We start from the raw sequence: 24,935 nt of genomic DNA, 5'->3' as shown, positions 1-24,935 counted from the left end.
TAACTTGCATTTATATAGCACCTTTAATGTAGTAAAACGTCATAAGGAACTTCACAGAAGTGTTATCAAACGTTGACAACAAGCCACATAAGGAGATATTATGACAGGTGACCAAAAGATAGCTTTTAAGGAGCATCTTAAAAGGATGAGAAGTAAAAAGGCGGAGAGGTTTAGGAAGGGAATTCCAGAGCTCAAGGCCTTGGTAGCCAAAGGCTTGGCCACCAATGGCGGAGCGTGGAAGTAGGTGATCTTGGTGAGAGAGATTCAGAATGGATCCAGGCAAGGATAGTCCCACCCAGCTCGACAACAGAGGAGAGTCGTTGGAGGAGCCAGGAAGTGGAGAGAATGGGGATAGACAGCACAGGAATCAACCACCATTTCAAAGCGTAAAGAACAAGCAGGCAGCCAGATGATTTTTTTTTGTTTTGTTTGTGCAAGGAATTGATTTCTTTGTGAACAGGTTTGATTTTCTTTTTAAACCCATGGATGTTTGATATCAGGGCTTAATGGGTAAGTTATGAGGACAGGTTGAATAAACTTAGCTTGTATTCCTTTGAGTTTAGAAGGTTGAGGGGTAATCGAATCGAGGTGCTTAAAAAATTCAATTGGGTAAATGCAGGGAAACTATTTCCTCTGCTGGGAGAATCCTGAACAAGAGGCATAACCTCATTAGTAGGCCATTTGAGTGAAATCAGGAAACACCTTTTCACACAAATGGTCGTGTAAATCTGCGTCGCTCCCCCGAAAAGGTCATTAGGGAACAGACATTTTCAAGACTGTGATCGGTAAGATTTTTTATTGGGTAAGGTTATCAAGGTATTCGGAACAAAGACAGGTAAATGGCTGATCTGTACCTGAACTCCATGATCTAATGGCAGAACAGGCTCAAGCGGGTTCTGAGTGGCCTAGTCCTGTTCCAATGCTCGATTGTGTTCTAATATATGGAAGTTGGATTCTCCTCACGCCGTGTGCACATAGGGAGCACGCAATTCCTATGGGTTTTTGTGACTTTAAATGAGTCACACAGGGCATTTAAAACACAATCATCACACAGTGCATGGATCTTGCCTCCTACGTAGTGATCACGTTGGGCACTGAAACCTTGGGATAAACTGTGGAATTATCAGCATTTAATTGAAATGAGCACCCTTTACTTGATAGCCGCATTGACCCCCTCTTGACCTAGAGGCTCCCGGTGAGTGGGAATCGCAGTCCTCTCCGTTGAACATTTGATCATGTATTTAATTCAACAAAGCTGTCTTCTCTTCTCCCCATCTCCCCTACTGAAAGGCGGCCTAACTCCCTATTTACCGCGGCTGCATCTCCCCGAGCAACCCCCTTCTCCCTGCTGGCTGCATGTCTGCTTCCAACCCAGTTCATAGAAATTTACCGCATGGAAGGAGGCCATTTCGGCCCATCGTGTCCGCACTGACCAACAAAGAGCTATCCAGCCTAATCCCACTTTCCTGCTCTTGGTCCGTAACCCTGTAGGTTATGGCACTTCAGGTGCACATCCAAGTACTTTTCCAATGTGGTGAGGGTTTCTGCCTCTACCACCCTTTCAGGCAGTGAGTTCAAGATCCCCACCACCCTCTGGGTGAAATTTCCCCTCAAATCCCCTCTAAACTTCCTACCAATTACTTTAAATCTATGGCCCCTGGTTGTTGACCCCTCTAAGTAAATAGGCCCGTCCTATCCACTCTATCTCGGCCCCTCATAATTTTATACACCTCAATAAAGTTCTCCCTTCAGCTTCCTCTGTTCGAAAGAAAACCCAGCCTATCCAATCTTTCTTCATAGCTAAAATTCTCCAGTCCTGGCAACATCCTTGTAAATCTCCTCTGTACCTACCCTCTCCAGTGCAATCACATCCTTCCTGTAATGTGGTGACCAGAACTGCAGCAGGCTCGAGGGGCTAGATGGCCGCCTACTGTTCCTAATTCTTATGTTCTTATGTACTCTAGCTATGGCTTAACTAGTGTTTTATACGCTGAAAGCATAACCTCCCTGCTCTTATATTCCATGCCTCGGCTAATAAAAGACAAGTATTCTGTATGCCTTCTTAAATACTTTGTCTACCTGGCCTGCTACCTTCTGGAATCTGTCAGATGTAATTGTTGTTAGATGTCAATTCCATTTCTCCCCAGCCCATAACCCCCACTAGTGGCAGTTCCTCCTCGGAGGCTACCCCCACCCTACTTTTTCCCTTTTTGCCGTAATCTCCAACTGCAATCCCTATCCACAGCCCCCTCCTCTTCCCATGGCTGACCAACTTTCCCATGCTTCAATCCTCCCCTATCCCTGCTGATATGAAGTGCCCCCCCTCGGCACTCTTTCCCTCCCCCAGCCCCTTGCGCAGAGAGGATTTCTCTGGTAGAGATGCAATACATTGAACAGAACCCACTGAATTCCTTCAAACGAAATCTAGATTGGGTCCTGGCTGCGGTAGAGATCACCTCTTACAGAAGGTGGGTACTGCAGGGAATTTAATGGCCAGTGTGATCTCGTGGACTAGTTTCCATCGCCTAGATGGGTCGGAGAGGAATTTCCCAGATTTTTCCCCCCAAATTGGCCTGGGATTTTTAAAAATCTGATTTTTTGCCTCTCCCAGGGATCACATGGTTTGGGGTGGAGTGTATGTGTTGTGATACACAAGGTATTGCAATTATGTGGAACTGGCTCGATGGACCAGAGGGTCTTTACCTGTCATTGTTCGTATATTACCCCCCTTCCCATCTCTGCACCCTACCCACATTGGTTCAACTGTCCCCCACCCTGTAACCCTGCTCAACTTGAAAAACAGATTCGGATCATTTCCAGCTGATTCAAAGGAGTGAAGGATTGCTGAGTTAAGAGAAGCCCTATAAAGTAAAAGACTTTCCATGGGACTTTAACTGGCAGAGGGAAGACCATTGGGCAGAGAAGGAAAAGGCTGGGGAGGCAGTGGTGGAAGGGAAGACAGTGGGGTTTCTGAAGAAAGCTTTTGAAGGTAGCGTGGTATAACAAAGTAAAACGGTTTGGGGAAAGAGTTCCAAAGGGAAAGGATGTAGTGAGTAAAGATTAAATTATATATTTTTAAAACTCCACACAATAAGGCCACTGCCGCTCACGACATTCAATGATGTTAACCCTAACATGTGCTTGCTATTTGTCGTGCTGACCGTACAGGATGCCTTATTTAAATGCTGCACGGCCCCATTGTAATGAAATAGCCATTCTTAAAAAATACCTGGAAGTGCAGGGCTACAGACCAAGAGCTGGAAAGTAGGATCAGGCTGGGTAGCTCTTGGTCAGCCGGTGCGGACACGATGGGCCGAAATGGCCCCCTTCTGAGCTGTATGAAGATAGTGGAAATACACAAGACAAATACACAGGTTTAAAGCAACAGAAGGAAGTTTAATGCAATAAACAAGTGGCTTAAAGAAGAATAGTACCTTGATACATTGTTAGTTTGAAGATAACAGAAGTAAAAGCACAGGAGTGCAAGAACATGGTTTCATAAAATTCTTAATATGAATTTCAACCAACTCTTGCCTCCGACAGTTTCATAGCTTTGGATACTAAAACAGTTTAAAATAAAGCATTACTATGCATGGTCAACCATTGGAAAGCTGTTTTAACAAAATGTTGCCATGTGGTCACAACATCACTGCACAGAAAAGCAATCTGCAGACAAAGGATTGTAGAAATGCTTCTTAACTTCAGTGGGGTCTGGAGTTGTTTACTGGGCAATTGCGCAGTATAGGCTTGGTGTATCCTTGTAGATCAAAGAAAACCATTCTGAAACAGTCACCAACACATTTGCACAATTCACTACAGATGGGGAAAAAACCCCAGAAATAGCTGGGATATAGAACTGTTTTAATTTGTTCAAAAAACTTTTTAAAGCCAATCCGTCCATACAAGGTAGAAATGGTTGCATAGAATTTTACAACGGTTAAGATTTTAAAATGATTCAGTCTCGCCCAAAATATTGACCTGCGTTACCACCACACTACCTACCCATGGTTTACGAGCTGACCTGTGGGTGACGTATCGAAAAGATCACTGGAAACGTAGCATGGCTTGTTCCAATAAATGCACAAATGGCCACAATGGTCAGTGGGACAACACTTGGCGTCATTCAATCAAACCCAATGAAGGTCACAAACAGGTGGTCGAATCAGCAGTCTCCGCAATAGTTCAAAAACGGGAAACACACCAACGTAACTGTGCTTCACCCAAGCGCAAAATATGGAATTGAAAAAATTCAAGTTGTATAACAATTATATGTTGACTAGATCCCCAATGGAATTATTCCACACTTTCAGGAATAACGCATTAGGTTGTTTTATAATTAGTCATTCACAAGCGCTGACATCTGTAGGGGAAAGCCCCCCTCCGTGCACTTAATGTTAACACCAACATATTCTGGCCCTCGCTACCAAACTTCTCTATGAAAATATAGTCAAGGGCACAACCTTTGCTGTACAGCCATCTACAACCATGAATAGGTTCAGCACTGGTATCTGGATACACAGGACCAAGTCTAAGAACAGGTCCAAGAACGGAGACATTCTCAGTCTGGAAGCTGTACACGTATGGGCAACACAGGAGACACACGATGAATTGACATTAGTGAAATCAAAGGAACACAGACTCCAGGACATTAATAGTAAATAATTCTGCCATTTGCATCCCTCCCTATTCTTTGCCTCTTGTTTAATTGTCAATGCCTCTCCCTTTTACACTATATGTTGTTGTCTTGTGGTCTCTCCTTTTTGCTGCCTTGCTAGTCCTACCTTTCTTGTTTGTATCCCTTTCTTCCACACCCCAGTCTCGCCCTCTTCTCGACTTAATTATTCTACGCGACTAACCCTACACACACAATGGTACCATTGGAGAATAATTCCCACCTGAATATAACGGAAGAGAGCTACCCAGCAAAGTCCCAAACAAGGACATCTCTTGCACCGAAACATTAACACACAGTTTATTTGCCCATGTAGCTTGCACGTCGCACATTCAAATCAAAAGAGCGACAACAGCAAGGGATTCATTTCCCCCTCCCTCAAGCAAAGTCAACCCAGCCACAAAGTGTATAATATAAATAACCAAAAACATTTGTACTTTTGTTCACACGAGTACACCACTAAACAAGCATCTCCTGCTCGGTCTCCCACAGCCAAGGGCAAAGATCAGAGAGAGATCCACAAGCTGAATTTTTAAACACTACCCGCTACTTGTTTCTTCAGTCACTGATCGACATCTCCAGTTTTGCAAAGCACTATGCAACTATTTCCAACCTTGGCGCATCATCGTTTTGATAACATCGAAACAAATTAGTGTACAATATTTATTGTTATTACACAGTGCAGTTCACATCAACAAATTATTCATGGAGGAACCATTCTGAATAATGGAGTGGAGGGGACAGAAGAGGATACATTTGAGATTAATTGGAGAACAGTGTGGCCTGTAATAAATCGTACTAAGACAGTATTTTAACCAAATTACAGATTATCCAGGGTACTTTCAGAAAATGTATTATGCACCATTAACTACAATAGAACAAGGCGCACAAACAATAGCATTCACAGCAGTCTGCAACAGGCAGAGGGATTTACTTCAACTGAAAGGTGTAGTCCTCTGGAGATTCCCATCATAGATATACGCGGGAATCTGAGTCTTCCACTTTCCCACCAGTTACTTGTCTGTGGTACTGCTGGGCAACTCCTAGTCAAGAAAGAAAATCAACAAGTACATCGGTACACAGTGTCAAAGTACCACAATTTCTTATAATAAAAACAGAAAAAGCTGGAAATCTCAGCATCTGTGGAGAGAAAGAGAGCTAATGTTTCAGGTCCGGAGATTTCCAGCATTCTCTGTTTTTATTTGATTCCAGCATCCACAGTATTTTGCTTTTGTACCACAATTTCTTTGTGACTTTTGTCAGGGGGAGGGTCACGCAGGAGAAGAGCAAGGTTTCTTAACCTGCACACTGCTACAGAATTCAAATCAACGGTGCATTTGGAACTTACACTGAACTATGCAGGGCTGCACTACTTGCATACTGGAGATCATGCAGCTGACACAAGCGGAGAAGTATTAAACTGAATTTGGAAATCAATACATTACTTTCTTTTTTCAAAAGTAGAGAACAAAAGGATACAAAATAAACCAAGAGATCAATTGGAGTTCTGTAATCTTGGAAGTCACTTAATTGAAAATTTAAAATTTAAAACTATAAATTAAACTGAAACCACTATGGAGATAGTTTACTTGAAATAATTGCATCATATAAAAGTTCGTGTTTAAGGCAGGTCAAGGGACAGATTAATGCTGAATGTACCGCTGCACTGCTAGGCTCAATATCGGTAAAATTGACAGGCACCAATACTCTTGTAAGGGGTAAAAAAGCACACTTAAAATGCACTTAATGTTGTGATGCTCTGAACTGGTCACCTCAGATCACTCGCTCTGCCATTAGTGACAGATTGTAACCAAAGCAATTCACTCTGCTCTCTTTAGGCACAGCCAACCTTTGGAAAGATTGCACCGCTAGCCGTAACTCAGTAGGAACATTTCACATTCACCATTAAGCTTCAGTGATATCCCAGTGATGATCACAAGCAACACTGGCAGATTAAAGTGGCCAAAGGACAGATACAGACCAAGAGCCTGGTAGTGCAGAGAGCCCCAGTCAACAAGATTGGGAAGTGAGGCAGACAGTATAAAGGAAGAGAAGGTTGCAAGAGGATGAAGTTGAAGTTTTCAAGTATTAGGGAATACAGTAACTTTGCAAATTTTGTTTCCACATATAGGGATCATATTCTGTAACATTTCAGCCAAATATATATATTTTAAATAACTGCAGTTCTGGTCAGCACATTACAGAAAAGATGTGATTGCAGTAGAGAAGGTGCAGAGGAGATTTACGAGGATGCTGCCTGGACTGGAGAATTTTAGCTATGAGGAAAGATTGGATAGGCTGGGGTTGTTTTCTTTGGAACAGAGGAGGCTGAGGAGAGATGTGATTGAGGTGTATAAATTGTATATGGTAGGAGAAAGAGGAGTGGGAAAGCGAGAGATAAAGCAGCAATGGGAAAATGGAAGGTCAAGCATGCAACAAGCATCAAATCAGCAACGTGGAGGTTCAACTGCAACCCACTAAATACCTCCCATCAGATCAGAAGTTAATTTCCAAATGCACAAATCCTTACCCTTTCATCTCTCCTTTTTCTTGCTATCCCTTCCCTGTAGTGTTTAGTGAATATCCTGTGACTGGTACGTCCGAATCCAACACCATATATACGCCGGTACTTGGATTCAAGAGTGAAACCTTTCTTTCGCCCAGATGAATACTCTTTCGCAAAATGCTGCAAAAACCAGTCAGTGTTAGCTTAACCATAAAAAAAAATATTTTCATGTCAGTACAGGGAAACCAGTCTCTGTGGGCACTTGACAGACCAGGGAATTTACAAATGGTGGTGGGTGGGGGGGGGGGGGGAGAAAGAGACAGGGGGTGCAGTTGAAACTATAAATAGTTATCAGATTAGTTATTAAATGCCAATCGTAAGTGGGTATTCCCCAACAGGCTGAATGCAACCACTAAAAGAATCACATGCATATTACAACATACAAATAAAAATTATTTAACATGAAGAAAAAACAGAAGAAAGCATGAATTGAAAGGCTACTCAACCCATCAACCCCATTCTTTCCAAAGCCCTTACACATTTTGTGTCCTCAACGATTAACTCAATTTATTTAACCTTCCGAGGAACACTAGTAATCAGAGAATATGTCCAAGATATTCTTAAAACACCTTGCTCCATCTCCAACAAATAATCTGTTAATAACTCCAGGATCTTACACCAATATTGGGTAAAATAATGGAACTGATAAAAAAAATAATAACTTATTTATATAGCGCCTTTAACATAGTAAAACGTCCCAAAGTGCTTCACAGCAGTGTAACAAGACAAACAGATAAATTTGACACCGAGCCACAAAAGAAGAAATTATGGCAGATGACCAAAAGCTTGCTCAGAGGTAGGTTTTAAGGAGCATCTTAAAGGAGGAAAGAGGTGGAGTGGTTTAGGGAGGGAGTTCCAGAGCTTAGGTCCCAAACAGCTAAAGGCAATGCCACTGATGGTTGAGCAGTTATAATGAGGGATGTTCAAGAGGCCAGAATTTGAGAAGCGCAGACATCTTGTGGGGTTGTAAGGCTGAAAAATATTAGAGTTAGGGAGGGGCAAGGCCATGGAGTGATTTGTAAACAAGGATGTGAATTTTGAAATCGAGGCGTTGTTTAACCGGGAACCAATGTAGGTCAGTGAGCATAGGGGTGATGGGTGAGCAGGACTTGGTGCGAGTTGGGACACAGGCAGCCGAGTTTTGGATGACCTCAAGTTTACGTAGTGTAGAATGTGAGAGGCCAGCCATGAATGAGTTGCAGTAGTCAAGTCTAGAGGTAACAAAGGTACGAATGAGGGTTTCAGCAGCAGAAGAGCTGAGGCAGGGGCAGAAGTGGGCAATGTTATGGACGTGGAAAAAGGCTTCAGTATCAAATATGACAACTACGTTGCGAACAGTCTTGTTCACCTTCTTGATCTTGTTCTGATCATGAAGAAACCTCCATATCAGTTGACAACTTCAAGCCCTGAAAATTCAAAGTAAACCCTGGGAAAGGATGAAATTACTACAACGTACGAAGCGGCAGGTATTTGCTGAAGTTGTTCAGGGAGCGGGAGCACTGAGTGCAGTTCAGAGAAGGTTCACGAGGTTGATTCCAGAAGTTGCATGTTCAGCCATGAACTCATTGAATGGCGGTGCAGGCTCGAAGGGCCGAATGGCCTACTCCTGCACCTATTTTCTATGTTTCTATGAAGGGGTTGTCTTATGAAGAAAAGTTGAGTAGGTTAGGCCTATACTCATTGGAGTTTAGAAGACTGAGAGGTGATCTTATTGAAAGGTATAAGTTTCTGAAGGAGCTTGACAGGGTAGATGCAGAGAGGATGTTTCCCCTTGTAGGGGAATCTAGAAATAGGGGGCACAGTTTCAGAATAAGGGGTCGCCCATTTAAAACTGAGATGAGGAGGAATTTCTTCTCTGAGGGTTGTAAATCTGTGGAATTCTCTGCCTCAGAGAGCTGTGGTGGCTGGGTCATTGAATATATTTACGGTAGAGATTGACATATTTTTGAACGATAAGGGAGTCAAGGGTTATGGGGAGCGGGCAGGGAAGTGGCATTGAGACCAAGATCAGTTCAGCCATGATCTTATTGCATAGCGGGGCAGGCTCGAGGGGCCAAATGGCCTACTCCTTCTTATGTTCTTATGGTCCAGGGATCCCTACTGATCAAAACTTTCTACCAGTCGTCAGTAAACCATTAATCTCAATAGTAGTCAAGACTCTTTTCTAACAAACTGCTTCATTGATTACCTATAATACAAGGCGAGAAGACCTAGATAAAGGCACGGAGTACCGGCAATCAATAATAAAGCTTGTTTGGCACTTTTTTTTTTTACATTCGTTCTTTGGACATATTGTAGTTAGTGCTCAAGTGGTTTTCTGCCTCCAAAGAATGAGAGTCAGAAGGTTGTGGGTTCAAGTCCCACTCCAGGGACTAGAGCACATAAATCTAGGCTGACACTCCCAGTGCAGTGCTGAGGGAGTGCTGCACTGTCGGAGGTGCCGCCCTTCGGATGAGACATTAAACCGAGGCCCCGTCTACTCTCTCAGGTGGACATAAAAGATCCCATGGCGCTATTTCAAAGAGCAGGCGAGTTATCCCCGGTGTCCTGGGCCAATATTTATCCCTCAATCAACATAACAAAAAAAAAACAGATGATCTGGTCATTATCACGTTGTTGCTTGTGGGAGCTTGCTGTGCGCAAATTGGTTGCAGTGTTTCCTACATTACAATAGTGACTACACTTCAAAAAGTACTTACCGGTAACTGTTTTTAAAGCGCTTTGGGATGTCTGGTGGTCATGATAGGCGCTATAGAAATGCACTATGTCTTTCTTCTTTATTGACAACGTCCTGGAACCCTACTGTTAAGTGCAGTTCAATAAATACGTTACACCACATGTTGTATCACAAATACAGGGTTCCCTCCAGGAAGAATGTTGAGAAATATTATGCACACAATAGCTTTTATTGTGGCACTAAGTTTTGGCAGTTTCTAAGAATGTCACAGGTTAAGAGTGTTGGGTATAATTTGTATACACTATGGAAATTCAGGTGTCCAAAACAAATGGAGCTCTTCATTTCGCTCACCGATTCCCAGTGAGGTATTTGCATGATTATATGATGTTCACACGATGCTGTATGGATGCAAAGCTCTGCTGGCTTCTTCCAGACTGACTACGTGTGGTATGTTAAAGTGCACACATGCAGTCGAGGGTGTGACATCCGTCGACATTGTATTGTCTCTAGATTGGTTCCTGCACAAAATCTACCACGGAAATGAGTTTACTTCAAACCCAGAACAATTCCACATGTACGACCTGCAGAGATAAGCAGAGGTCATATCTTGAACTTCATGTGACCTCCAACCAGCAGTGATACTTCGATATGCACGTCCAGTTGGGGGTTTCACATGTGTTAAGATACACTTAAATACCTTGAATGGTCTTGGAAAACTTCTAGGCTCCGATGCCGCTCCCGTTTTTCTTTTTGTTGGTACATAAGGCTTTCTATCTGCAGTCTCCAAGTGCAGCTTCGCCTGCAGAAACAGTTTGAAACAAGATCTATATATTTTCAGAAACCAGATGTATGGAGAGTAGAATGTTTCAAATTCCATGTAAAGACCACTATTTTCTTTAAGTTCAAACTGATCATTTCTACTATAAAGCAACACATCTGTGCTCACTTATGGAAATGGCGCATGAGTTTTAAAACGGATTCCACAAAATGGTATGCAAGATGTACCAGTTGAAGGCAGGTATCTGGTATAGTGAAGGGGGGTGGGGGGAGAAATGGAGTTTAGTTGCACTGGGAAAGGCCAGTTCAGTGCTTCAGTAGCATGGGTGGGTGGTGATCCTGGACTTTGGCAGAACAGATAGGGGCTTCACATTTGGCAACACGGTGATGGGGTTTGGCAGGAGTTTTCTGCTGAGACAGAGCTTACAGTTTAGTAGAACTATGGAAGGGGAACTGGAGGATGGAACAGTTGGACTCACTGCTAGATTCCTGGTTATCTGTCTGTCTGTGGTAATGTGAAGGGGAAGTACATGTACCAGACAGCTTGGGGCCCGGCCCCCGGGGGGGGGGGGGGGGGGGGGGGAAGAGATCTCACATCTAGCAGCAGAAGTTTGTAACTTGAGACCTCCGCAGACAATGGACTTGGTGCTTTATAACTGAAACAGTCTCTCACGGTTTATATTTTATAACAGCTGCGAGAGACATTTTATTTAAGCACAGGCTTTCAAAGTTCAACATTTGTTTAAAAGAATATGGACGATGAAAGACAGCTTAATACGGTAAATTTATTTTAAGCATTTAGAATTAAAGTACACCAAAAGCAAAAACCAGTGTGCAATCAGTATAGTAGTCGACTATGTATTCCTTCCACTGCGCCCACCCCACCCCCAATCTTTAAAAACACAATAGAAACTGTATCTTGATAAAGGTTTTGAAATTTATCCCCACGGCTTTAAGTAATTTTGGAAACCAGCAAATCGATATTGTTAGTAAAAAGTGTTTAATTGTGCAACTAATTTTTAATACAGAAAAAAATCCGCATGTTGTGCGTCTGTGGAATTTTGTAACACGGGAGGAGGGCCTCAGAAGCAAAAATGTTGAGAACCCCTGATCTAAAACACACACATTACTAACCGTGATGGGCTTTTTGGCTATTCTCACACGATGCGCCGGAAGCCTAATTGATGGGTCTTTAAAATGTGGATTTCTTGATGCTTTCACTCGACTGGGCGAACGGAGCTTGGCACGCCTCTCCGATCTGATTTTAAAAAAAGTATATGATTCTGGGCAACCGAAGTTCAAATCGAAGAATTAGATACAAGAGCAAGGAAAGTGTACAAAGGATGCATAATACTAAAATATTACTCCTTTAAACTACATAGCAACAGGAATAGGCAATTTAGCCCCTCGACATAATGGCAGGTCCAGTCTGAATTATTTATAGAATACCACATTAGTGAATAGAATAACGTTTAATATTTGTTCTAATAAATCAGTGATCAGTTTGGTGCTGAATCATGAAAGACTGATTTTTTTTCCATGGGATTTTTGCAGTTGGCAACAGGTTTACTGTTGCTGGAAACAGACTAGCTGGGTGAATATACTTTCCACACAACGTACTAGATTGAATTCGGGGTGGGAGAGGATTAAGAAACAAAATCTCCTGTATCACAATAGACAAACAAGCATGAATTGCAAAGTCCACATAAGAATCAGAAACACTGAATATTGCTTGGCTGGATTGAGGAGGAAACATAGATCAGCTCCAGAAAGCCTGCCAGCAGCTTACTGTCATGACTACATTTAATTAAGTATAGTGTAAGTTCTCCATCTCACTGTGCCAGAGTGTGGACATGAGTTAATGCTCACGTCCCCAAAATGGAGCCAGTTCTTAATCTTAGCTCCACATCAAGGAGGCATGGAGAGCCACAGGAAAAAGTATAGGTCAACCTGCACTGCCACTTCAAGGAATCCCTTCCGAATGAACATTTGCACTGTTCCCTGCTGAAAGTCTTGCTAAAGTAACAATATTTAATTTCGAGTCCACTAAATGATCAGTAAAGTGGACTGACAAGCAAGGACCAGTGTGAAGTCCTGAAAGTGGAAGGAATCTTGCACAAATACTTAATATTCTGGGAGAGATGAATTCAAGTCACCTGTGAGAAAGCAACCTGTGCTCTGCAGCTTGATAGCGCTCCTCATACTTGTCCTGTAACCTTTCCTTCCTCCTTCGCTCTATGTCATGACGGAGGTCATCTGGATTTACAGCAACCCACGTGCTTGTCTGAGTATTAGAAAGCATACACAAATGAAACAAAATTCGGCATAGGTGACTCAAAAGAAATCCTTCATTTTTTACTATCAAGGAATATTTTGCAAGCCATCAATTCCATCTCAACAATGCTTTTCTGGGAATGAAGTTAAAACTGCAGGACAGAAACACAATGCTAGATTGATCAGTTTACCTCGATGAATAATTGAGTAGTCAGATATATTTTTTTCTATTGTGGGTGTTTAACAAATTGTAAAGTGTCTAATTATGCATACAATCCTTTTTTTTTTAAGGTCACAAATAGGTTGGGGCACAGATCGGGGAGTGGAGCAGTTGGGCGAGGGAGTGGAGTAGGGTGGGCAGATAGGGAACGCAGTGGGAGGGAGGGAGAAAGGAATGATTTAAACATAGCATGTCATGGCACAGCCAATCTTAAAAAAAATATCATGGCGTGTTATGCACCCCCTTTCCAAATATGATGGGATGCATTAGACTCAAGCAAGGCGACTTTAGCTGACCAACAATGATGCATTCTGGAGTTGTAGTGCAGGGAGTGACATTCTTATAGACTGGGGTTGATCTTCACTGAACGCCGTTGGAAGCCTCATAGAAAATAGGTGCAAGAGTGGGCCATTCGGCCCTTCGAATTTAAGTACTTGAAAGTGGGGCAGGCCTCTAGAAGGAAACATTAGAGATTTCAAACAGAAAAGGCGTAAATGTGAATATTTGGTTATGAATTATGTATTTCTTTTAATGTTATGATGCTTCAAACCTTGTTAGCTGTGGTTCAGTGGGCAGCACTCTTGCCCCCGAGTCAGAAAGTTGTGGGGTTCAAGTCCCACTCCAGGGACTGGAGCACAAAAAAAAAATCTAGGTTGACACTCCAGTGCAGTGTTGAGGGAGTACTGCACTGTCAGAGGTGCCGTCTTTCAGGTGGGATGCTAAACCAAGGTCCCGTCTGCTCTCTCAGGTGGACGTAAAAGATCCTATGGCAGTATTTAAGAGCAGGGGAGTTATCCCTGGTGTCCTGACCAATATTTATCCCTCAATCAACATCACTAAAACAGATTATCTGGTCATTATAACATTGCTGTTTGTGGGAGCTTGCTGTGGGCAATTTGGCTGCCACGTTTCCTACATTACAACAGTGACCACACTCCAAAAGTACTTCATTGGCTGTAAAGCACTTTGGGGCTGAGGTCGTGAAAGGCGCTATATAAATATAAGTCTTTCTTTTTCTTTAGTACAATGTGGTTGAGTTACTGACAAAACAAGATGACTGCTGAAAGAACTTCCAAAAACTTAAGTTTGGGCGATTCCACTGGTTCCCCATTCTAATTTCTTCACCCCTTATTGATATTTCTTGATCGTGTTTATTGTACATACTTGTTTGCGTGGTTTCTTAGACATTCAGTTGTGCTTTGTTGCTGTTTTATGAAAAGTAATCTTTCAACTAATCAGGTGTAAGTGTGCCTTTGCATATGCCAGAAAGTGTGATGGATACATAGAGATTCCAACTTCTATTTGCACAGCCTTATACTCCGAATCATACGAAAACAGTTATACTAGGTGTAATGTATGCACCAGTGAGTATGATCACAGGTTTGCAGAGCTGTTGAACTGTGAGTGGGTTAACCAGTCTCATGATGTTCACAAGACTCAATAAAACCCCAGCCAGTTGGGTTCAGGCGATCTACGATGAAGCAGGTGGTTGAGAGCCTGGTAAATGAACTGGTAATGTGTAGTGTGATTGTTAAACCTTTTCTAATAAACCAACTCGTTCTTGTTGCAATGTGTTGCTATGAATTCCTAAGAAAGAACCCATGAAGCAAATACATTAGGTAAATTCCAAATGGCATTGGGAGACAAACAATCCCACTAAATGGGGTACAGTACCTTTCTGCAAACAGGTTTCCTTTCTCGGTTGTGCAAGTCTGCCAATGACAAGTCAATCCGCCTTTTACAAAAAGAAAAATAAATAAACCATGTCCTTATAGAATAAAACAGTTTTGTTTTATAAAAGTAAAACGTGTATATTGTGACAATACCTGTGTATCTCAGGGCCCAGTTTTCCATCTTTTTGTGGAATTTGTGCATTTGGTAACTTTGAAAAGCGGTCATGCAAACTTAGCTCTGAAGACTTAAAATGGTCTTCTGAAACAGAAATCAGGACCATTCATTACCATCAGCTTAGTGGAAAACTAGAAATTTTAGCTTTAATACAAAAATCAACCAATTGTACATTTAGGCAAATTACTAAACCGTGAGTCAAACCTCAAGATAGAATATACCACATGCACCAATATCTTACAATGCAATAGTTCATTACATTTTACCAATTTAAAAAAAAACGTCTAATAATTCAAAGTACATTTTAACCTAAAATGTAAATTAACCAATACTCTGAATTAATCTAAATCAATAACTTAGAAGAGGGGACAGAGTGTAATGCACGCAAGTTTGCCGACGATTCAAAGTTCGTGGAAAAATAAGCTCTGAGGAGGACGCAAAAGGATATAGATTGGTTAAGTGATTGGACAAGAAGGTGGCAGATGAATACGCATTGGAGGCAATTCAGAGAAAGTGCACTAGGTTGATTACAGATGAAGGAGTTGTCATATGAAGAAAGGTTGAGTAGGTTGGACCTATACTCATTGGATTTTAGAAGAATCTTATTGAAACCTTTAAGATTCTGAGGGGGCTCGACAGGGTGGATGCAGAGAGGATGTTTCCTCTCGTGGGGGAATCTAGAACTAGGGGGCATAGTTTCACAATAAGAGGTCATCCAGTTAAAACAGAAATGAGGAGGAATTTCCTCAGAGGGTTGTGAATCTTTGGAATTCTCTGCCCCAGAGAGCCACTGGTCATTGAATATATTTAAGGCGGAGATAGACAGATTTTTGAATGATAGGGGAGTTAAGGACTATGGGGAGCAGGCAGGGAAGTGGAGTTGAGGCCAAGATCAGATCAGCCATGATATTGAATAGCAGAGCAGGCTCAAGGGGTCAAATAGCCTCCTCCTGCTCCTATTTCTCAAAGTACAATGTGGGGAAATGTGAAGTAGAAGAATAGAAAAAGATATATATATATATTTTTTTAAAAAGGTGAGAGACTGGTAAATGTTGGTATGCAGAGAGATTTGGGTGCCCTTGTACACGAATCACAGAAAATTAACATGCAGATACAGCAAACAATTAGGAAGGCTGCCAATTGATAAAACAATGAATCCTATGCGTCACGATTTGATTCACATTTTCTTTAATTTTTTTCCCTTTTCAGCCAGTTCAATCTCTGCAATATTTGCTGTAGAATGATATGTTGGCCTTTATTACAAGGGGGTTGGAGTATAAGAGCAATTTGGCTTTGGTGAGACTACACCTGGAGCAATGTTCTCTCAGGTGTGTGGCTGCGGAGCGCTCCGGAGAACCCGTGCAGCCAGCTGTACAATGCATAAACCGCATGTGTGGTATTTTGAATGACCCGCGTGGCGCCAAAAAATACATTACAGGGAACATTGACCTGGAATATTGTGCAGTTTTGGTGCCCTTACCCAAGGAAAGATATACTGGCCTTAGAGAGGATGCAACAAAGGCTCACTCGACTGATTCCTGGGATGAGAGGGCTGTCCTATGAGGAAAGATCGAGTAGAATGGGCCTATATTCTCTGGAGATAAGACGAATGAGGTGATCTCTTTGAAACATAAAATTCTGAGAGAGCTTGATAGATGCCAAGAGGCTGTTTCCCCTGGGCTGGAGAGTCTAGAACAAGGGGTCATAGTCTCAGGATAAGTGTTTGGCTATTTAGGACTGAGATTCGGAGGAGGAATGTCTTTACTCAGGGCTGTGAATCTTTTGAATTCTCTAGCCCAGAGGGCTGTGGATGCTCATTAGAGGAATATATTCCACAGGAGATCGATAGATTTTTGGACACCAAGGTAATTAAGGGATATGGGGATAGGGCGGGAAAGTGGAGTTGAGGTCGAAGATCAGCCATGATCTTATTGAATGACGGAGCAGGCTCGAGGGGCCATATTGGCCTACTCCTGCTCCTAATTCTTTGTTCTTGTGCAAGACAACAAAGTGGGAACATAGTACTAAAGCATTTAAATTCAGATTATTTGAATTAAGCAACTGTATTCTGTTATGGCATAACATAGCTATCTATCTTCTAAATGTTCTTGATAGATAAGAAATGTCGATTTATGGAGGTTAAGAGTGTGTAAAATAATTGCACTATTCTGCTAGACTGTTGAGAGTTTAAAATGCTCAATTTGTGAAGTTTAATATGGACAAGACAACATTCAAATGGAAATCATTTTCACCAATTTGCTTAAGTGAGACAATGACAGCATCAGGTGCCTCAAAGGTTAGGAATAATGGGGACTAGATCCAATGTAATGGCCCCACTCATTGGCCAACAGTCTGAAGTAAATCCGTTCACAAAACTGCTACCATAGGCTAACACATGCTGACCTCTCCAAGCACCATACGCAATTTTAGGGTCGTGTGTGTTTTGGATTGGTGACTATTGGGAACTGGATTAAAGCTACAGCCCAAACTCATTTCACTTAGAACGCTCAACCACCAGAAAAAGATTACATTTGGATAGATTTTAACCCACATCTCAAGAGATTAAAAAGTGCAATATTTTAAACATAATTCTGAAGAATGTGCACATTACAATATTATAAGTACCAGTAGACAACACTTCAATAGCCTATTCGATTATGTCATTGATAAACAACTTTGAATGCTATCATCTCACTACCAGTAGTAATTCTTGCAACTAAGAAAGGATGCAATAATTCATGGCCAACCTTTAATCTGGTGCACCAAAGTGATTATCTCCTGGGCAAATTCTCCTGACGAGATGTTCGGGTCAGCCTTGAATGATGAACCCATATGCTGAAACACATGATGGAACCCATCCCGTTTCTTGCCAACACTAACCAAATCCCGAGACATTAGTCTCTCTGAAGCATGGCTTGATGTAGGCCTGGAGAAATCCCCACATACATTCAAATCATTCACAACCAAGTAGAAGAGTTTATCAAAAAAATCCATATAATACATATATATACATACAAATACAAAGTTAAAGAAATCTTCTAGTTATTGGGACTGGCAATTTTAAAGATAAAAAGATTCCCACGGACACCGTTATTTTTTGGGGCGAGTACTTTTGGTTTGAAGTACTCTCCCAAGGAGTGGAGGAGGAATTTCTTCGGAGGGCTGTGAATCTTTGGAATTCTCTACCCCAGAGCGCTGTGAAGGCTGGATCATTGAATATATTTAAAGGTAGAGATAGACAGATTTTTGAACAATAGGGGAGTCAAGGGTTATGGGGAGCAGGCAGGGAAATGGAGTTGAGGCCATGATCAAAATCAGCCATGATCTTATTGCATGGTGGAGCAGGCTCGAGGGGCCAAATGGCCTACTCCTGCTCCTATTTCTTAAGTTCAATGTCTGTTAAAAATTATACTATAGTGTTTCTGCTTTGAACTTCAAATTTCATACCCAAATGAATAGCTCAATTGTAGATTCCACCAGTAATATCAGCAATTGAGGAGCCACCTGAATGCCAGAGATGCACCCTTCATTTTAATGCCAGCCACCAATTTAGAGCAGCCTGGAAACTTGTACAATTCTAGGAAAACTAGCTACTATGTATGTCAGGATGGTTCAGGTCTGGATTGGCTTCCAGGGCAGTCTGAAGTTGCCACTCCATTAAAATGTAGAGAGAATGCTCCCAGACGCATGCAGACTGACCATCAGTGGAGCAGCTAGAAAGGAATCGAAAAAAAGTCTCCGTTGGACTTAAAAGAAATGTGAACATTGAGAGAATGTATTTGAACAAAAAGCACAAGATTTTCCTTTGAGAAAATGTGTGCATTTCAACAGTTTACTCACATAATGGCGTTCAGATTTTTATATAAGGGCGTTGGTGTGACCACACCTGGAGTACTGTGTACAGTTTTGGTCTCCGTATTTAAGGAAGGATATACTTGCATGGGAGGCAGTTCAGAGAAGGTTCACGAGGTTGATTCCTGAGATGAAGGGGTTGTCATGAAGAAAGGTTGAGCAGGTTGGGCCTATACTCATTGGAGTTTAGAAGAATGAGGGGTGATCTTATTGAAACATACATACAAGAATCTGAGGGGGCTTGACAGGGTAGATGCAGAGAGATGTTTCCCCTCGTGGGGGAATCTAGAACTAGGGGGCATAGTTTCAGAATAAGGGGTCACACATTTAAAACTGAGATGAGGAGTAATTTCTTCTCTCAAGGGTTATGGGGAGCAGGCAGGAAAGTGAAATTGAGGCCAAGATCAGATCGGCCATGATCTTATTAAATGTTGGAGCAGGCTTGAGGGGCCGTATGGCCTACTCCTGCTCCTATTTCTTATGTTCTTATAATACACGGAGTATTTATACACAGCCTCTTGTGCATGCAAAGTATGATGATGATCGTGTTGGGCTATCATTCTGCAGCTTCTACTAAAAACTAATGAATTTAGGCTCAAACAAAGCTGACATTAGGTTTATGCCAAAATTAGTATGGAAAGTTATATAACCAAAACAGAGGCCAGCCCGAGTGATAATGATACACAAGGAGAATTGCACAACCCCTTGAAAAATACTGAATATTCAGAGCTTAATTTCTCAAAACATCCTCAGCCAAGTACTTTAGGACTCCATTAAAAAAAATAGTATGAAGTAAATTTAAGCTTCCCAGTAGGTTTACCAACAAATGAACACTTCATGCAACTTCTTGAAGCAAAATCCCCAATCTGTAGTTTGCCAAACACTAGCTGTCACTCATGTTATATTCTATGGAGTGGAAAAGCAGCAATTGCAAACTTTTTAGAATCACGTCCATACCTTGTATAATGATCTGGGCTTGGTTTCCTTAAAATCTTCTTGAAAAATAACTCCTGCACATACTACAGAATTTAACATGACCACACATATACGAGAAGTCATTTGTTTAAAGTGGTGTTTCTCCTTAACAGATTTTTAGGTTTCAAAGTGGTTATCAAAAAAAAACATAAATTTTATCAGTTAAGCTATTTGTCAGAAACATATCACGAATGACTGAATATTTAATATACAGTTGAGGCTGAGTACAAAGAAATTTCACACCAAAAGACACTTCAGTGGCTAGAAATTCAAATTCAGCATCTTTTCATAAGTTATTCCTGCCGTGGTGTTGTCCTTTGGGGCAATTTTCAACACGTGCCAGGTGTTCCATTATAAGCTGATGGGTCCCAAAATGCTGCATCGAACTGTAATTCAGCTAATGGCCCAGGAAAAGAGAGTTAATAATGAGAAAGTGTTGAATTATCCATTAACCATCTATGTACATCCTTAAGATTAAATCAGATCTTGAATTAACTTTGGTTTACAACTGCACCAGAATTCTGACTCGGCTGATGATGTACTTTGTTCATGATAACAAACAGTAGAATTTTCCTTGAGGCTATCCACTTTGTATTTAACAATGATCCATTTGTGCAGACAGACATCGAGGCTAAAGCGGTTCCGATTCATATACCATGACTGGCCTTTTGGCTTGCCCAGAATAGTAGAATCAGAGGATAGGGAAGCATTTGCAGGGGGTTAATCTGCAGAAACATTATTTCAATGAGCTGCTGAGATAAATCTATAGAACAGGCTGCTGAGGGAGATCATGTAAGCAGTTAGTGTTGAATCATTCAAATGCAAATTAGAAAACCTTTTGCGATAGTCTGCATAGTAATTTGAGGCATGAGATGTGGAGAGTGTTGCAGGCTCGGGAGGAACAGATGATTTTGGACCTGTGGATCCCAAAGCCCCTGCTGGGGCTCTCCTCGCTTCTTGTGGACTAATTGATAGAGATCGATTGCCAATGATTAGTCAACAACGCCATTCATGTTTTATCATGTGACTTCTGCTTAGGCAGTCCCCCCGGAGTCCAGGATGACTTGCTTCCACACTGAGTTCTAAGGTGACTAATGAGACCAATGCGGGACCTACAGACTCTGTCACAAGTGGGGCAGACAGTGATTAGAGGGACGGCTGGGTGGGGTGCTTGGTTTGTCATACGCTCCTTCCGCTGTTTGTATTTGGCTTCCGCATGCTCCCAGTGAAGAGACTCGAGGTGTTCGGTGCCTTCTCAGATGCTTCTCCACTTTGAGCGGTCTTGGGCCAAGGATTCCCAAAAGTCTGTGGGAATGTTCTATTTGTTCAAGGAGGCTTTGAGGCTGTCCTTGAAGCATTTTCTCTGCCCTCCTGGGACTCGCTTGCCATGACTACCAGGATGCTAGAAGGCAGACTAGGTGGACCTCCATCTTTTGTCTAGCTGTTCTCATATCATGTCCTCTCTGTAGCGGTAATCAACACTGACCCATCTTGAATCTTCATCCAAAAAAACAATTAGTTTCAGTATTCATCCACCAAGATGGTCAGTTACACTGGGAATTCTTACTGATCGAGGGCGCTGCTGGATTAATACCCAGATTCTGACTGCAGCTGTATAAATTTCAAGTCAAAAGCATTCAATTTTTTTGAAGTACGAGGTTGGCTGGGTGCCCTCGAGATGTCTGTGTGTTCTCTTTCAATCTACTGAGCCCAATCTTTGCAGATTTGATTTACTAATCGCTTAATGCATCCATCATTATGGTGATGGTAATTATGTATAGCTGAAACATTATTGGTTTGTGGTGATGTGCCACTTTACATCTGTACATTTTCATTTCTACTGGAAACTGCATCACGATAGGATCGATCCTCTTTGAAATTGGAGCCTTCACCTTCACCAGTGTCAATCATGGCTCAGTGGGTCGCACTCTGGCCTCGGAGTCAGAAGATTGCGGGTTCAAGTCCCACTCCAGAGATGCGAACACAAAACTTTAGGTAGACACTCCAGGGCAGTACTGTCAGAAGTGCCATCTTTCAGATGGGACATACAAGATCCCTTTTTCAAAGAACAGGGGAGTTTATCCTGGCCAATATTTATCCCTCAATCAACATCACTAAAAGAAAAATTATCTGGTCATGATCACATTGCTGTTTGTGGGACCTTGCTGTGCACAAATTGGCTGCTGCATTTCCTACATTACAATAGTGGCTACACTTCAAAAGTGCGTCATTGGCTGTAAAGTGTTTTGGGACGATCTGAGATTGTGAAAGGCGCTGTAGAAATGCACGTCTTTCTTTCTTTAACTGCATGAACTATGATGTTCGCTGTGACAACACTTGATTAAACCAAGGCGAGAAGGGCCACAAAACGTCAACCAGAGGGAATATGTCCCTTATTGTGATCCACTGACAGGCAGAAAGCATGATAATCTCATGACTTCACGAGATATTTACTGCGAATTAGAAGCCCACTGAACTCATCAGCGCTACTATGAATTGATTTCATTTAATGGCTATGCTGCCACTATTAATGATGGTATAAAAAGTCTGTAGCATGATTTACCAGTTTGATATAGTCTTCAAGAAGCTTTATCTGGACTTGCTGAACCCAAGATCTGCAGTCTTGAATTCTGACGGGTTAAATTAATGATGGAAGTAGTCATTTTATTTTCAAGTTCCATTTTGTATCTTGCTACTTTGAAAAAAACAATGCACGAGTTGCTCCATTTTCACACAGCACGATGATACTATAGTACAAATACAGAGTAGGGCTTGGAGAAAGATTCTGTCCATCCACAGCAATCAAACTCCTGCACGGACGGCAAAGATCGTTGTTGTTGACTTGTGCAGGTTATTGATTTTACCACACCATCTTGATAAAGTACAAGCCCATTAATGTAACGCATGCTGATGGAAGACATCCCATTGAATCTTTGTAGAAGGTTTTTCAGTTCATTGCATGAATTTGTCAAAGAATCCCTGTCAGCTTCATTTGCTGTAGTCTTCAGCTGGATCATGACAAAACAAACTTCACAAAAACAATGATGTAGCTTCTCATGTTAAGTGTGCATGACTTTTCAAACTGCCCTATTGGTGTAGGACAAACCGACAAGTTTAAGTCAGTTAATCCAATCAAAATGGATATAAATAGCAAAATCATGCCACAGCACACAATATTCCTACTCATTCCTTGATGTATTAAGATGCGATTTTTATTCCTGATGCACAAGAAATCTCCAAATGTTAGAACTTTAAATTCCATTTGAAAGAGAGATCTCTTGGACACTTACAATGAGAATATTGTTTAACAATGCCAGGTACCAGAGTTTAGTTTCAGGTCTCAACGGCTGCTACTTTTCCAGCACAATTTTCCACTCATTGTCTCCAGCTTTTCATACTGAAGGTAGTCTTCAACCAAAACTTGCAAAAACTATCGAAAAATCCTGGTGTTCACAAGATCTTCAATTAGAATTCATATCGATTTAAGTTTCTTTTTGCAACACAGTTTCTGGTATATAGGCAGCCTGGGAGAAACCCATCTCAAAGAATGTTTTCCATCCTGAAGTGTTTTTTTGCAGCTTGATTGTATTGCTAAAAATGTGCTCTATGCACAAATATAATTCCTGGCGCTTAAGAATGCAATTCCTTAGTAAAGCTTCAGAAAATGAAGACAAAGTAGTACAATGCTCATAGTGATGCAGGAATTCCTCTCGTCTCTTTTCCTTTCATTGAGAGCAAAAGCATTTGTAGAACTACTAGTCACCGACAGCAAGATTGCAGAGTAAAAACTGGATAAACCAAAAGCCATTACACAGAGAATGGTGTTTGATAAGCTTTGCTGTATCACGTACAGCCCAAGGAACATTATTAAGCTTGTACATCTGGAAACAGGCTGCTTTCTGCAAGAGAAGAAGGGTACTACAATTTAAGCCTTTAGACCGATACTAAACAGAGCATGAAATTTCTTTACTCAGCCTCATCCAATCAAAGAACGAAGGACAATACCTGCACTTGTTCAGAGTTTTCTTCATATCTAGCTTGATTGATAGGGACTCCGTTGTACTCTCTCGCTCACTATTGGTAGGACGTCGTGAAGTTTCCATATGACAAGATCTGTGGTTTGATCGCTTGTGAGCGTCGTCACGTTGGTGTTTCGAAAATTCAGAGCGGTTTCTGAGCTCCTTTCCTCTTTCGGCTCGTCCTCTGGTTCCTGAGGTCACTGTAGATCTTGGGCTTACTTCTTTCTTGCCTACATGCTGAAACCTGCCAGAGTAATGCTCAGGCACTGGATATTTGCCCGAGACGGAGTGGTTGCCCGCTGTTTTGTTCACATCGGTACCTGACCTCCTACTGTTACCGTGAAAACGACTCACCTCTTTATCTTTGCTTGAATATCCTTGCTGTCTTTCACTGGAAAAGCTGCGGTGATGCTCAGAAGAGGACGGCGTCTCAGGATACTTCTGAAAAGTTGCAAACCCACTCTTTACCTGCACACACTCTTCAAAGCGATCACTGGTACTATACCGCTCTCTCGGTATATCTTTAACACGTGTACTTTCAAAATCACCGTATGATGCAGAGGGGTAGGCTTTCTTATTATGAGGCAATTTTTCCCCTCTCCATTTTAAATCTCGCTCGTGGTCTATCATCTCATGCTTTCCAGGTACCCAACCTCTTCCAGATGCTTCTCGGTACCCCCTGACTTCATCCTCCTCTGGATACCTGTGTTGACATAAAGCAGTTTACACTTGCAGTAGAAAGAAGACAGTGAGAATTAAGTTTCGGTAACACTTGAAGTAAGTTTGGGAGCAACGCCTTGAAAGCAGTATTTTCCCCAGGTTACTAGGTTAACCCTTTATCCTTCTGAAAGCCATTCAGCGGGACGCTGAGAGAAAATAAAGTGGTGCTCAGCTTTCTAACCATCAATCTGCTCTATTTCAAAACAAGGCAAGAGCTCATTATTTACTTAATATGCGCACACTTTCAGATTAGGACAAAGGGCTTTCAAGTTTTAAATCCTCAACTAAAAAATGTGACCATTTTATTCAGTTGAGGTTCTACATCAAAACACACA

At 41.7% G+C, this 24,935-nt stretch overlaps 1 protein-coding gene across 6 annotated transcripts in view; it reads right to left on the bottom strand.

Moving 5' to 3' along the window:
• Positions 1-3,375: 3,375 nt before the first annotated feature.
• Positions 3,376-24,935, bottom strand: part of LOC139276343 (BCLAF1 and THRAP3 family member 3) — a 63,467-nt gene continuing 41,907 nt past the window's right edge. For all 6 annotated transcript variants that reach the window (XM_070894186.1, XM_070894188.1, XM_070894189.1 and 3 more), the window contains 9 exons: positions 23,867-24,583; positions 17,782-17,960; positions 15,013-15,118; positions 14,861-14,921; positions 12,849-12,976; positions 11,827-11,950; positions 10,613-10,714; positions 7,203-7,358; positions 3,376-5,715 (listed from right to left, as the gene is read on the bottom strand). In XM_070894186.1, coding sequence (XP_070750287.1) covers positions 5,686-5,715; positions 7,203-7,358; positions 10,613-10,714; positions 11,827-11,950; positions 12,849-12,976; positions 14,861-14,921; positions 15,013-15,118; positions 17,782-17,960; positions 23,867-24,583 — 1,603 coding nt within the window. In that variant the 3' untranslated portion in view covers positions 3,376-5,685. The remainder of the gene's footprint in view (positions 5,716-7,202; positions 7,359-10,612; positions 10,715-11,826; positions 11,951-12,848; positions 12,977-14,860; positions 14,922-15,012; positions 15,119-17,781; positions 17,961-23,866; positions 24,584-24,935) is intronic.

Source organism: Pristiophorus japonicus, chromosome 11 (genome assembly GCF_044704955.1).
Source record: "Pristiophorus japonicus isolate sPriJap1 chromosome 11, sPriJap1.hap1, whole genome shotgun sequence".
Lineage (NCBI taxonomy): Eukaryota > Metazoa > Chordata > Chondrichthyes > Pristiophoridae > Pristiophorus > Pristiophorus japonicus.
The sequence above is the reverse complement of the archived record's forward strand: the minus strand, read 5'-3'. Positions and strand labels throughout refer to the sequence as shown.